Source organism: Siniperca chuatsi, linkage group LG2, assembly GCF_020085105.1.
Source record: "Siniperca chuatsi isolate FFG_IHB_CAS linkage group LG2, ASM2008510v1, whole genome shotgun sequence".
Taxonomy (NCBI): domain Eukaryota; kingdom Metazoa; phylum Chordata; class Actinopteri; order Centrarchiformes; family Sinipercidae; genus Siniperca; species Siniperca chuatsi.
This window is the reverse complement of record NC_058043.1, coordinates 21662846-21677092: the sequence shown is the minus strand read 5'-3', so window position 1 is coordinate 21677092 and position 14247 is coordinate 21662846. Positions and strand designations below refer to the sequence as shown.

The following is a 14247-nucleotide window of genomic DNA, read 5'->3' as shown; positions in this document are numbered from 1 at the left end:
TGGAGACAGGTAAAAAAAAAAAAAGTATGACAGGCTGGTCCACAGTGAGGTGGGTCTTATTACAATTTCATCATCATCCTCGTTTAGGTGAAACTGTCAGCTAGTGGAGGTAGGAGGTATGAAGGGGGATAGCACTGGCAGGAAAGTATAAGAGATTATGAATATGGTAAAAATAATATATATTGGGAAGAGCAAGAAAAAAAGAGAAAAAACAATAAAAATAATTTAGTATTACAGCTACAGTAGAATTAAAGGTGATGAAATAATTGCTATTTTCAAGTAAGACACTCCAACTCATTCTCAATTGTTTTTTGTCCGCCCCTGATAACAGAACGGAGGAGGAGAGAACGGGGAGGTGAACGGTGTGGACTCCAGCCCCATCACCCAGCCGGAGTTCGAGACGCTGATGGCCAAGTTCCACTTTGTGGACCTGGCCGGCTCTGAGAGGCTGAAGCGCACCGGAGCTACAGGAGAGAGAGCCCGCGAGGGAATCTCTATCAACTGTGGACTGGTGAGACAGACAGAAGTAGAAAATGTCTGTGTGTGTGAAAAAATGTAGACAAAGAAAATGATAAAGCATACATCAGCTCTTCCACTGTCTGTCTGTAGTCGGGTGTATTTAAATACTAGTTTGTGATCAATTTCTGAGTGTGTGTGTGTGTGTGTTGTAGCTGGCGCTGGGAAATGTGATCAGTGCTTTAGGAGACCAGACTAAGAAGGGAGGGCACGTCCCTTACAGAGACTCCAAACTTACTCGTCTGCTACAGGACTCACTGGGAGGCAACAGGTATACACACACGCATACACACACGTACTGTACATACAGAAAAAATATTTATATAGTAGGAAAATCATATACAGTAATTAATCTGAATACTGTGGAAGATTAAGAAATTTGTACCACAAAAGGAAAGTCAGGATGTTTGATAATCTATCAAGGCATTGGTGCTTTTGATAATGGATTAACATTTCAGTAATTTTTCTAAGCAAAGTGCCAAAACATTGATGGCTCCAGCTTCTATAAAGTGAGGACTTTAGGCTTTAGGCTTTTATATGTCTGATACAATAGAAAACTGAAAATCTTTAGGTTTTTGACTGTTGGTTGGATAAAACAAGATATTTGAAGTTGTGAACTTAGGTCACGCTGGGTTCTGGGAAATTATACTTTTTCACTATTTTCTGACATTTTATAGACAAAATGATTAATCAAGAAAATAATTAGCAGATTAATTGATAATGAAAATGATCATTAGTTGCAGCCCTAGTACTCTGGTTTAGTTTTTCTTAAGCCTTTAGTGGGACACAAACACACAAGACACGCTTTTGAGTTGTTAATGTCATGCCTGAGTATCAACAGGGCTCCTGTTATGCTCATGGTAACAATAAAACATGTTTCTCACAACCTCAAAATTGTTATACTGTATGCACAGTTGTCTACAACCTTTACATTTCCTTCCTCTCCAGTCGCACAGTGATGATCGCCTGCGTCAGTCCGTCAGACAGGGACTTTATGGAGACCCTGAACACGCTTAAGTACGCCAACCGCGCCCGAAACATCAAGAACAAGGTGGTGATGAACCAAGACAAGACCAGCCAGCAGATCAGTGCCCTGCGTGCCGAGATAGCCAGGCTTCAGATGGAACTGATGGAGTACAAGGCGGTGAGAGATGGAGGATGGGATGAGTTATAAGACAGCAGGAAACATTGTGGGGGAGAGGAATGAAAAAAGATTTGAAAAAATAAAGACAAGGAGGAGCTCAGAGAAAAAGATAAGAGGGGCTGAATGACAGAGGGGAAGAGATGAGGAATGAAATGTGGCAGGTTGAAGAAGAGCAACAACACATGGCTGTCGGTGTAACTGATGCAATGAGGATGTAAGAGAGGGCTGACATGATGGATGAAATTGAGAATAGTAACTGAGCAGAAGAAGAAAAAAGACAACACAAATGGGAGTTAGAGAAGATGGTTTTGGAGGGTAAGTAAGAAAAGCAGAGACCATGCCTGCAAGTTAAAGATCTTTATTGAAACACACACACACATCCATTATTGCCTTTACTATAGTGCAAACAGAGCCTGAGTATGGAGAAGATTAATCAGTGCAATGTCAGCATTTTACTATGTACTGCAGAGATCAATTGATCCTTTAGCTGAATGTGCTTGTGTTGAGAAACTCTGTATGTGCTCTGTGTAGCATGGTTTCCCTAATATGGACCACAGTAAGAAGACAGAGTCGGTACTGATGCAAGATAATGTGGCAAGAAATAGAGGGACAATTCAAAGAAAGTCTGCAGCGAGTCTCCACTTTTTCATAAGCTTTGACCTCCGGGGAAACAAGAAACGAGCAATCATATAGCAGGGTTGTCAATCTATAATGCGAATAAGGGGGGTTACCACAGTTACTAGAGGGAATTTAATGCGTGACTATGACGAGGGACTGTGAGCTGACCTCGATGTAGTAATAAGGGATGCGATGTGACTGGAGTCGTGAAGTAATGGAGTGTTGGATTGGTGGAGGTAATGATGTCTGCGAGTTATGACTGGATTAAATAGGGCCTCTCTGTTCGAAGCTTACACAACAGGATTTTTTCAGGGTTTATCATTCAGAGTACAACAATAGCTACTTGAAGAGCCACAGACAGACCAGCTCATTTTAAACAATAGGTTTGTGTTTTGTTGGACTGCAACATCAAGTTTATGTAAGAGTGTAGATTTAGAGTCAGTTTTGTTTTTCAGGTCTTTTGACCTTAATATTATCTTCGCTACAATGCTTGTAGTGTTCAGGGTCACGGTCATTGTTATTCATGCTGACTGCTGTTTGATTCTCTGTGCAGGGGAAGCGTGTGGCATGTGAGGATGGTTCAGAGGGCTACAGCGACCTGTATCAGGAGAATGCCATGCTGCAGAGAGAAAGCGACACACTGCGCCTCAGGGTAAAGGCCATGCAGGAGACCATTGACCACCTCAACACCCGTGTAACACATCTGCTGGCCAACGAGGTCAGCACTCTGCTGACCAAGTCAGGTACGTGAAGGAGATATGAAACTACTCTGAATGTTTGAACACCACATGAATAAATAAATCTTACTTTAATTAATTTTTATGGATTATAATTATTTATTATCACCAGTGATGCATCCTTATTGCATTGAGTGCTTTCTGTGACCTCAGCCTCCTTCTGCCTTTGACCTTTAGGTGGACGCAATGAGGAGATTGGGGCTTTAATACAGAACTACATCCGAGAGGTTGAAGAACTTAGGTAAGAGATGCTTTTATTTACTGCCATCACTTGTAGTATTACACTGAAACCCCACTGAAATCATCAAACCTGAAACTGGGACATCACTAACTTTACAAACTTTTTCACCTGACTTAGGACATTCTTCGGTTTTTAAAGCAATAGTCTGTCATTTTGGGAAATATGTTTATGCGCTTTATTGCTGAGACTTAGTTGAGGTGATCTATACAACTCTTATTTCTGTCCATTCAGTATGTAGCTGGAGCCAGCAGCCGGTTAGCTAAGCTTAGCATAAAGACTGGAAACAAGGGAAAAGAGCTGGTCTGGCTCTGTCTGTAGGTAAACAGTCCACCTAAGAAAAAAGTCCACTGCTAAAAAATACTACCATGTGTTACTAGTCATACCAGACCATGTAAGGCTGTAGAGGTAAAACCCTGAGTGTATTGAAATGTACAAGGGTTTACTTTATTGCTTATGAATTTAACTTTTCATTTGTAAGAGAAAGAATGTGTTATTACTTTTTTCAAAAGCTTCATAGTCACTGAAAAAAATCAGAAACAGCAACTTTAATTAACTTGTGATAAGTTGAATGAAATTATGAACGAATGACTGAACTTTTTCTGTCTGTCTCTTCCTCCTCTGTCAGAACAAAGCTTCTTGAGAGCGAGGCCATGAACGAGTCGTTGCGACGGCAGGCGGGCCGACTTTCCTCGCGTTCCCCGTTCCCCGCCTCCTCTCTCAGCCCCGCCCCCGGCCACCCCCCTGGCTCCTCCCCTGCTCCCATGTCCATGGAGGCAGAGATGACGGACGTGTTACGCCGGGCCAAGCTGGACATTGAGAGGCTGAAGAAGAAGGAGAGGAGGCAGAGGAGGATGAGGTGAGGAAAGGATGCATTTGAGATGTTACAAATAAACATTATACAATATAAAACAAGACGGTGTAGTCCCTCATTCGTCCAGGAGTGTTCCATCGTAGAAAAGGTTTCAGTCGTAGTCATCTGGACACTGTTTTCAGAATCAAGACGTTTTGGCTCCCTTCTGGATGGGACCTTTTCTACAATATAAAACAAATCAGTCACAGAAAGAGTCAAGTTCATGGAGTTCCAGGAAGCTCTCATGTCCTCATGTATCCAAACATCTCAGGTTGATATAAATTTCATTTCTCATTGCGCCCTCTATGCCCTTGTTAATTAACCTGTAGAAGTTTTAAAAGCCAAGAGAGCATTATAAGTACATTATTATACATTATATATATTCTTCCCTCCTCATTGCTTCTCTCTTCTAGCTTAAAAGGCACATCACAAGTTGATTAGGGCTTTGGGACGGCCAGCTTCTGAATAGAATTGGGATGCAGCCAGTGCTGAGTAGTAATGCCGGCTTGGACACAAAAGGTCTAATTCAGTCGGCCAGTGGGTCATGAGAGAGAAGAGTACACAGCCCAACAGGCTAATTGAGGTTTAATGGGAAAGAGATGGAGGTAGACAGGAATTTGGAGATGGGATGGGTGTTAAGCGGGATGGTTGTAAAAGAGGGAGCAAAGTGGAGAATAAAATAGGCAATAAAACGTAGAGAGCTAAAAGGGCAAGATGAGAGGTAGATGAGCTGAAGAAGACTTGCTAATGACTTCAGAGGTCTGACTTTGCCGTGAGCACATCACTTGGCAGCATTCCCAAAGCCCTAATGGTGGTTGTGGAGTGTGTGATGTCTCACTTACATGAAAGAGAGTGTTTGTAATGCATGGTAATGTACAAAAAAACAACTTGGACTGTCAGCCACAGGCAAAATTATTTAAGGAAAATAATTTGATGACGCTTTTTTGAAAAATACATTGACATGTGACTTTATTTGTGTCTTTTTCTCAATGCCAACTGTGGCACCTGGCTCAACAATCATGCCTTTCTCCTCGTGTAGTCCAGAGTTGGAGAAAGGGATGAAGAAACGAGTGAAACTGCACACTCACGAGAATGGAGAGAACGGGCAGAGTGGTCAAAACGGACAAAACGGACAGAATGGAGAGATTGATTCAGACGACAATTTTGCTGAGGTAAGGTACACGTGTGTCAGCATTCATGAGAATTTAAAACAAAAACAAACAAGAACAAAGTCTGATGTATCTGTTGTGTTTCTGTGTGTAGGACATCATGTCTCCACTGCAGGAGGAGAGTGGTTGTGAGGAAGATGAGGGGGAGGATGAGGAGGAGGGCAGGGAGGAGGAGGACGAGTTTGACAGTGACGAGAGCCTGGTGGATTCAGACTCGGACTCTGATGAGAAAGGTGCATTTCTGACAGCTGCTGCTACAAAATGACCAGACCTCTTCCCCTTTTGTGTCCTGTTTTTAGTAAATGTTGGTCCACCGGTCGGTCCACCACTTTGATTTAAACTGAAATATCTCAACAACTATTGGATGGATTGCTGTGAAATTTTGTACAGACATTTATGGTACCCAGAAAATTAATCCCAATGACTTTTGTGATCCCCTGACTTTTCCTCTAGCACCATCATCTGGTCTAAATTTCAATTTGTTGTTTATGACCAAATACCTGCAAAACTAATCACATTCCCATCAGCCTCAGCTGTACTTTGTGTTTAGTGCTAAGTAGCAAATGTTAGCTTGCTAACATGCTAACATGGTGAACATGGTAAACATCAGCGTGTTAGCATCACTGCATCAAATCACTGCTATGCCTAAGTTCAGCCTTGCAGAGCTGCTAGCATAGCTGTAGGCTCTTAACCCTGTTCTACATTACCCACATCTCCTATTTCTTTAATGACATTATGCAGTTTGCCAGATGGTAGACAGTGAAGACAGAAGAAGACATTTTCTAGTGCAGAGCTGAATTTGAATCTGCAGACTTATTGACAGTTTCTAAAAGAAGCACAAAGAAGCAACACATGCAGTCAACCAATGCCTAAGAGATAGGCTTCATGTCAGAATATCAGAGTAAAAACAGATAAATTAAGACTTTAATTTAGGTTATGGCAACCTGTTTTTGACATTTCCTGCTATTTAATTCATTATACTAAAAAATCTGAATCAAAAAACTAAGTAATATCATAAAAATGTAATGTAATTTGAACTCTTCTTCAAGCAGCCAACTTCCAGGCAGACCTGGCCGATCTGACCTGCGAGATCGAGATCAAACAGAAGCTGATAGACGAGCTGGAGAACAGTCAGCGAAGGCTGCTGATGCTGAAGCTGCAGTACGAGGAGAAGCTTATTCTACTGCAGAACAAGATCCGAGACACTCAGCTGGAGAGAGACCGTGTACTGCAGAACCTCAGTGAGTCAATGCATCATGGGATTTGTACTTTACACACATAGTTGGGTAATTGAAAACCCAGAAGGAAGTTGATCAGTAGAAAAGTTAAAAGTGTCATTAAAGGTAAAGTATCCTGACAGCAGGTCATTAACATTATTACATGGCTACACAGTGTCCATGGAGAACTACACGGAGGAGAAGGCCAGCCGGATCAAGCAGGAGTATGAGAAACGTCTTAAGGAGATGAACCGAGACCTGCTGAAGCTACAAGCAGCACAGAAAGAGCATGCGCGTCTCCTCAAAAACCAGGGGAGGTACGAACGGGAGCTGAAGAAACTCCAGACAGAGGTCAACGACATGAAGAAAGCCAAGGTAAGGGAAGACGAGGGAGAGTCAGTGGGGAGGAGCGGCAGCATGGATAAATAAGACTGTTTGAGCAGGAATACCAGTGCAGTTCAGGATGCCTGACCTCTCTGCTATTTCCAGGTGACACTGATGAAGCAGATGAAGGAGGAGCAGCAGAGGAGGAGGATGGTGGAGGCAAAGAGGAGCCGCGAGATCGCCCAGCTCAAGAAGGAGCAGCGGCGACAAGAGGTCAGACTGCATGTGTGTTTAGGAGAGAGATATTCTGCTTTACATGTGTCAACAGTTTTAGCAAAAGCTTACTTCACACAGTTCCACTGCAAACTGCAGTAGATACTGCAGAATCTTTGCAGAAACATTTAGCACACATATTTACATATGTGCTCTGGTATTTCAATTCCCTCTAATGTCACGCAGAAATAGAATTACTGAGAAATTGGGAGCTAGGTGAGACAGTGTGAGCAATGTTATATATGAGCCTATTTAATCTATTTCTCTGTTGTCAATACTAATTTCACTATTGTTTTTAAAGAATGATTCATGCTGGTGAGTTGGCATGTAGCTTCCATCTGTTTGTCCGTCTGGCACATTAAAAATCGTATTTATGTATTATGTACAAAATGCATACCGATATTTGGTATCGCTTTTATGTTTTGAAGATTAGCACATACTCAATATGCATTCATTTCCATCTTTATTTATTTTCCCTGGAGGAGAGTGTTTATAAATGAGCATGGAAACATTTACACTGTCATACCGAGGGCCTCATTCATAATCCTTTTATTTAGGGTTTCATGTCTTAAAATCCTTTCATAATCAACACTTTGTAAGCCTGTTGTGCAAAAAGCAGTCATATTCAGCTCACGAATCTAATTAACATTTGAAGAATACATGTAGATGAAGATGGAATGACATATTAAAGAACTGTTTCTCTCCCTCCTGTCCATCAGTACCAAATTCGAGCTCTGGAGTCTCAGAAGCGGCAGCAGGAGCTGGTGCTGCGCAGGAAGACCCAGGAGGTGACCGCCCTGCGGCGCCTGGCCAAACCCATGTCAGACCGCGTGGCCGGGCGCGTGGCCCGCTGGAACCAGACTCCCCCAGTTACGGACTCTGGAGCCGAGTTGTCAGCCAGCACGACAGCAAGCAGCTCTGAACCTGAGACTGCGAGGACTGTGAGTGGGCTGGTGAGACAGTGGAACAACAAAAACAATGGGTTCGGATACCTGGGAGAGAGTGAAGGGAGCATGGACGGAACCAGGGTCATTGGGTAAGACGGGTTGATGTAGTCAATGTATAACCTCTACTTTAAACTGCCGTTCAAACAGCTGTAATTGATATTTTTATAATAACAATGTATTAAATGACACTGTAAAAGGGGTCGCCCTTAGTGATGAACCTACAGAGGATTATCACCCGAATTTGCTGCTCCCCTCGGCTTTACAGAGCTTTGTAGCTTCAGCTCATTGCTTTTCGGCCTGCAACGTTACAATTTTGGATCACTCTCACCACTGTCATAGCGCTGTTTTTTGCCGCAGCTGGGAGCAGTTTTCAGTAAAAAAGCTCTAAAAACTCACTGTACACTACCTGCTCAGCACCAGATGGCAGACAGACACAGTTATCAACTAGCTGGTGAACATATTGAAGCATCTAGCAGCTAAAGAGTCGGATATGTTTCTCAGGTGAACACAAACGTGACCCCAAATGAATGATGATGTTGCTTCTGCTGAATGTGAAGATGTGATCACTGCTTGTTTCCTCTGCCCCCAAGTGGCAAAAAAAAAAATCAGTTATTGCAGGTTTAATTTAGTTTCTTAATATGGTTAAGTTCAGTCTATCACTGTGTGTATATACTTCAAGTGGATGTCAATGGAAATGATTGTTTGTTTCTTCCTTGTCAGTGGGAATGCTTATTTGATGATTTTTATTTATTTGTGATCGTTAACTTTAAGGCTGATGAATGTTAGTTGATGACAGTCCATTTATCCCTTTATACTTTCTCCCTCTCGTAACTCTTACCTCTTACCTCTCCTCTTTTCCACTTCTGTTGCATCTGTCACATCTTTCATATTCCTCCTCTCCTCTCTCTTTGTCTCTTCCCAGCAGCAGGAAGAAGTTGCAGCGTAAGCCAGCAGGCCTGGGCAGCACTGGAGCGGCAGGCAGAGCCAGCAGTTTCTCCAAGTCTGCCCGTCAGAAGTGGCAAGCCCTGGAGCATCGCATTATGGACATTGTCATGCAGAGAATGACAATCGCTAACGTGGAAGCTGACATGGATCGCCTTATCAAGGTAGGAATGGCTTTTACATTTTCACTCTAGATTAATGTGTAATATAGTGCTGTTACTGGGATTACACTTGATTTGGTGGCTATAGAATAAAATGTCATCCTCAGGGTTTTACTGTTAAATCAGGACATGACCTTGACCTGTAGAGTATCACTTTAGAGGACATGGGAAAATTGAAATGTTTTGTGATACAATAAACCAAAGCCAATATACACTGTGAGATGAGCAGCAGTATTAGTGGTGATTAAAAATCAAACATAAGGAATCAAAATGACACAAAAGGGTAAAACATACTTCTTATGTCTGCTATGTCTGACTCGTCACATCAAAAATGCTGTCAGATGTATGCTTCTTAGTCTGAAGACAGAAAGATGTTAGAGCATGTGTCATTTTGCTGTGTGTGCATTTGTGTTTTTGATGAGTCAGAAGCGAGAGGAGCTGACGGTCCAGCAGGAAGCGCTCTCACATAAGAGGGAGGTACTAATGGCGGACGGGGAGGGACCAGAAGCAGAGGACCGCCTCCTCCAGGAAATTAATGAGGAGATAGAGGTGCTGAATGCCAATATAGACTACATCAATGACAGCCTGTCTGACTGCCAGGCCACCATTGTACAGATAGAAGAGACCAAGGTATGAACACACACACACATACACACACTCTGTCTAGCTGTGAGACATGTGAGAAGTGATAGGAGGCCTCTAGTAATGCCTACTGATTGTGTTTTCCTGCAGGATGAGCTGGACTCAGTGGACACCTCAGTGGTGATCAGCTCCTGCTCTCTGGCTGAAGCACGCAACCTGCTGGACCACTTCCTGAAGGCTTCCATTGACAAAGTGAGTTATCATACAGGGCCATTTGTAAAATCAGTAGTGTTGAAACTATTTAAACTTGCACCCTTGGAGGTGTGTAAAACTTGTCAATATCATTGTGGAATAACCAATCACTTGTTGAGTCAAAATTTGAAGAAAATATGTAGCTTTAACAAAAACTAAATAAATAAAAAGATAAAAGCATATACAGACCTATTATAACCTATTATAAGTGTTCAAATACAGTAAACTTAAAATAGTGTTTTGCTGTTATTATAGATATGTCATATTATGCTACTGGAAAAAATTTAATCATGATATTTATATTTACCGAGTGATGTCCTGAACTCAGTGCTAGAAGTAAGTGAAGTGCAAATGCAGTGAACAATGGTTGCACTGCCATCTAGTGGTGCCGCTTTGTACTGCAAGGCGTTGTCAGGGGTGTATTTCTTGGTACAAAAGATCAATAAACACCCTTCAGAAAATTGTGTGATTAATGCCTAGTCTAAAAGTTTAGTGTTACAGTACTGTGTGTGTGTGTGTGTGCATTATCATTTTTGACTTGTGGGGTCATTGTGTGTGTGTGTGTGTGTGTGCAGAGTTTACAGGTGGCTCAGAAGGAGGCTCAGATCAGACTGCTGGAGGGTCAGCTGAGACAGACGGATATGATTGGCTCATCCCACAATCACATGATCCTCGATGCCCTGCGAGAAAAGGCAGAATACATCCCTGAACTCCAGGCTCTTATCCACAATGTACAGCAGGGTGAGTCTTTTCTTTCTTTCTTTCTTTCTTTCTTTCTTTCTTTCTTTCTTTCTTTCTTTCTTTCTTTCTTTCTTTCTTTCTTTCTTTCTTTCTTTCTTTCTTTCTTTCTTTCTTTCTTTCTTTCTTTCTTTCTTTCTTTCTTTCTTTCTTTCTTTCTTTCTTTCTTTCTTTCTTTCTTTCTTTCTTTCTTTCTTTCTTTCTTTCTTTCTTTCTTTCTTTCTTTCTTTCTTTCTCTTTTTCCATCTTTCTCTTAACATGTGAGCTTCATTATGGGATGAAATCTTTCCAGTGAACTGTACAGTATGGCTCTGAATACAGTACTAGTCTTTAAATCATCAACTTGCATTCTCTCTTTTGCTCGTGTCATCTTTTCAGCAATGTTTTGGTGCGTGGGAACATAAAATCTGTGTGGAAAAAAAAACAGAAAGTGACCAGCCTTAATCAGCCTTAGAGAATATATTAAAACTGAAAATGCAGTGAAAGATATTTATTTGGAAAAATGTGGTAGTGGAGTAGGTTGTGGTACATACAGACATACCGAGTGGCAGTGCATGTGTGGTGTGCTGGGGGCTGACAAGTTGTATGTTTTGTGTGCTTCCAGAAAATGGTTACGCCAGCACAGACGAGGAGCCCTCTGAGTTCAGCCAAGCCTCTGACAGCAGGTGAGACTGCAGTCTGCTCGCCCACACAATATCCTCGATACACAACATCATGCAACGTCGTCCTCTCAGCCTGACCCTCTTTTTTAAAAATCTACTAAAGTTGGTGTTATTTTGCAAAAAATAAAGTGTTCATCCTGTAAAACTTTAATCTGAAAAATATGTTCTCCATTTCTCATCTCTCTCTGTATACATGTATATTTCCCTAACTCTCATTTTCTCTCTCTCTGCAGTGTATCTCAAATGAAAGAATCCAACAGCCAAGATGATTTCAAGTTAAAGGTACAGCTGATTTGTGTTGTTGAAGTGCACACTTGTTATTTAGCTCTGTTACACATGTTGCAGATTTAAAGAGACACTAGCTTTAAAGCCACATTCTTTCTGTTGACACAATAGAGATGTCCTCTGTCCAGTTTTCTTAAATCCAGATGTGAACATTACTTCCATATTATTTTCTCAGAATAGCTATATTTTTGTCAGTGTCAGTGCTCAAAGCATCTGGTAGTGCTTCGCCTTGCAGTATCCACGGCTGTCAGACCTTTATGAATCATGATCCCGCTGCATGTTGTCAGATGGCATTAATGTTTTTGCTGTAGTGACTGTGTTTAGACCCTTGCTCTAATTTTCACTGTCAACACACATGCCATAGTTTGTCTGTCAGAGCAGCTGCCATTCTTGTTTGGAACCATGAGGTGGCAGTATAAGCAAACACTTAAAAATTCTTCCACTTCCTAATGCTTTGATATTCTGAGGAGGAACCCCTGATTTGACACCAATCCCTCTTATCCTCTTGTTAATGTTGAGTTGTCTGTCCTATATTGTGTTTTTTAGTTATTGTTTTTCTCTATCCAGCCTTTGTTTGACCCCGCAATGGCTACTTTCTCATTTCTAGCATGTTTGTTTTAATGTTTTTCATATTCTCTTTGCCCTTTTCCCTGCTGAATGATGTTTTCAGGCTGTATCTTAATTTCCTCTTTGCCTTAATTAAATTCAGTCTTTATCTTTATTTTTTTGTCTCAGTTTTTCATATCCCACTGTCCGTCGTCTTTCTCATTTCATTACCCCCTCTATGGTCCTCTTAACACAAATGGTGCACACTTTTCACCCAGATGGAGCCTCGTCTGTCAGCTCAGATGAAGGCGGTGTCGGCGGAGTATCTGGGTCCCATCCTGGACCCCTCATCAGGCAGCAAGCAGCAGCACATCACCAAGTCTCTGGCCTCGCTGACGGACATCCAAGAGGATGGCCTGAGCCTGGGGACAACAGGTCTGGGGTTCAGCCTGGCCCTACGAGACCCTTACCACAGGGACCGGGCGTCTCGCACCATCAGCCTACCTGTCAGGGGACACACCTTGTAAGTGAATCATAATGATTACTGAGATGAAGCTAGGTCAAGGCACACCTAAGCGTTACCAGGAAAAGATAAAGATGGAGGCTTGGCTGTTATATTTTAGCATGTTGAATTATGACAACACCTCACTAATAATAATTACTGCAGTGTTTCTGATGGTGGAGCATTGTATTTGCACTCTCTACTGCAGTGGTTCCGAACCTTTTTTATCTGATGTATCCCCCACAGTGTGCCACAACCATTATTACATTACTTTTAGCTGTATATGTCAACCATCTATCCATTACATTACAGCCTTTTCACCATATTACTTTTCGCTAACTATCAGTCATTTATCCATTACATTTACCCAACTATTGGAACTGTTTATTCCTTACTTTTAGCTAGTGTTCAGGTATTACAGCTGACTATTTATTTTAATCAAATCTTAATTTATATTTTGTCAAATTAGTTGAGGTACTCTACAAAGCAAGTGCCCCTGGTTGGGAATCACTGCTCTAGTGTGTGAGACAGCAGGGTGGCCTGTTGGTTAGAGTCTTCTTCAATTAGAGAACATCATCTCGAATGTTGGTAAACATTTGTTCTGCTGAAGTGCCCTTGAGCAAGATGAAGAACAGAGTCATTGAATGCTGATGACATGGATTGAACTGAAAAATTTGTGACTATTTAAACATAAAACATGTTATCGAGATAAGCAGACAAGCAGGATAGAAACACGAAGATACTTGCATAACCATAAATAAACCTCCAGTGGAATATCACAAATATATCAAGGATAGAAAAGAACATGTCTTTACATTTGATTGCCTGATAACGTAGACAAAAATTATGTCTATTTTTTACTGCAGACTTCCAAACTAACAACCTCTGGCAACCTGCCAGAGGCCTGACATTTTTTAGGTTATAAAACCACTTCAGGGAGGGAAAAGGAGAAATCAATGAAATTTGCATCAGTCCTCTGGGATGGGAAGCCTGGTTGTGTGCGATTTTAGATTTAAAGAAATGAGCCTGCCAGTTGCTTTAGTCTGCTAGAAATGTTGTTAAACTGCATAAAACCCTCATTGCTTATAGATTCCCGACAGTTTGCATAGACATGTATCATCCTCCTGTGCACTCCCTTGAAGATTTGCTTAGTTTGCTTTTGTTTGTGTGTGTGTGTGTGTGTTTGTGTCAGTCCCAGGCAGTCTCGGGGTTATGACACTTCCCCTATAACAAGGAGGAAATCTTACGACCGTGCGTACAGGTACATGCACTGTGTAATGTAATGTAATGTTCAAATTTATCTTATAGGCAGATTGTTCATATTTTTTGACTGTGTAATGTAATTTTCATACTCCTTCCTTATTAACTCTTCATGTCTTCTCCCTATCCTTAACCTTCTTCACCCTCCTGCCCCTTATTAGGCCCACTGATGGCTATACTCCCCCCTCCTCCCCTCCTCTGAGGACCAGGAACGACCGCAATGTGTTCTCAAGGCTCACCAGCAACCAAACCCAAGGGTCTGCTCTGGACAAGTGAGTACA

The 14247-nt window shown here is 41.8% G+C and overlaps 1 protein-coding gene across 10 annotated transcripts in view; it reads left to right on the top strand.

Annotated features, from left to right (window-relative positions):
• The window catches only part of kif21b (kinesin family member 21B), a 66911-nt gene that overhangs the window by 29072 nt on the left and 23592 nt on the right, over positions 1 to 14247 (top strand). For 5 of the 10 annotated variants that reach the window (XM_044179972.1, XM_044179982.1, XM_044179927.1 and 2 more), the window contains exons 6-26: positions 332 to 511; positions 672 to 787; positions 1465 to 1660; positions 2832 to 3021; positions 3193 to 3256; positions 3882 to 4112; positions 5146 to 5278; positions 5370 to 5508; positions 6325 to 6516; positions 6668 to 6867; positions 6982 to 7089; positions 7809 to 8125; positions 8959 to 9142; positions 9566 to 9769; positions 9872 to 9973; positions 10549 to 10714; positions 11316 to 11376; positions 11607 to 11655; positions 12483 to 12727; positions 13899 to 13967; positions 14128 to 14238. In XM_044179972.1, coding sequence (XP_044035907.1) covers positions 332 to 511; positions 672 to 787; positions 1465 to 1660; positions 2832 to 3021; positions 3193 to 3256; positions 3882 to 4112; positions 5146 to 5278; positions 5370 to 5508; positions 6325 to 6516; positions 6668 to 6867; positions 6982 to 7089; positions 7809 to 8125; positions 8959 to 9142; positions 9566 to 9769; positions 9872 to 9973; positions 10549 to 10714; positions 11316 to 11376; positions 11607 to 11655; positions 12483 to 12727; positions 13899 to 13967; positions 14128 to 14238 — 3257 coding nt within the window. The remainder of the gene's footprint in view (positions 1 to 331; positions 512 to 671; positions 788 to 1464; positions 1661 to 2831; positions 3022 to 3192; positions 3257 to 3881; positions 4113 to 5145; positions 5279 to 5369; positions 5509 to 6324; positions 6517 to 6667; positions 6868 to 6981; positions 7090 to 7808; positions 8126 to 8958; positions 9143 to 9565; positions 9770 to 9871; positions 9974 to 10548; positions 10715 to 11315; positions 11377 to 11606; positions 11656 to 12482; positions 12728 to 13898; positions 13968 to 14127; positions 14239 to 14247) is intronic. The other 5 variants (XM_044180003.1, XM_044180013.1, XM_044179936.1 and 2 more) reach the window with 3 other exon arrangements.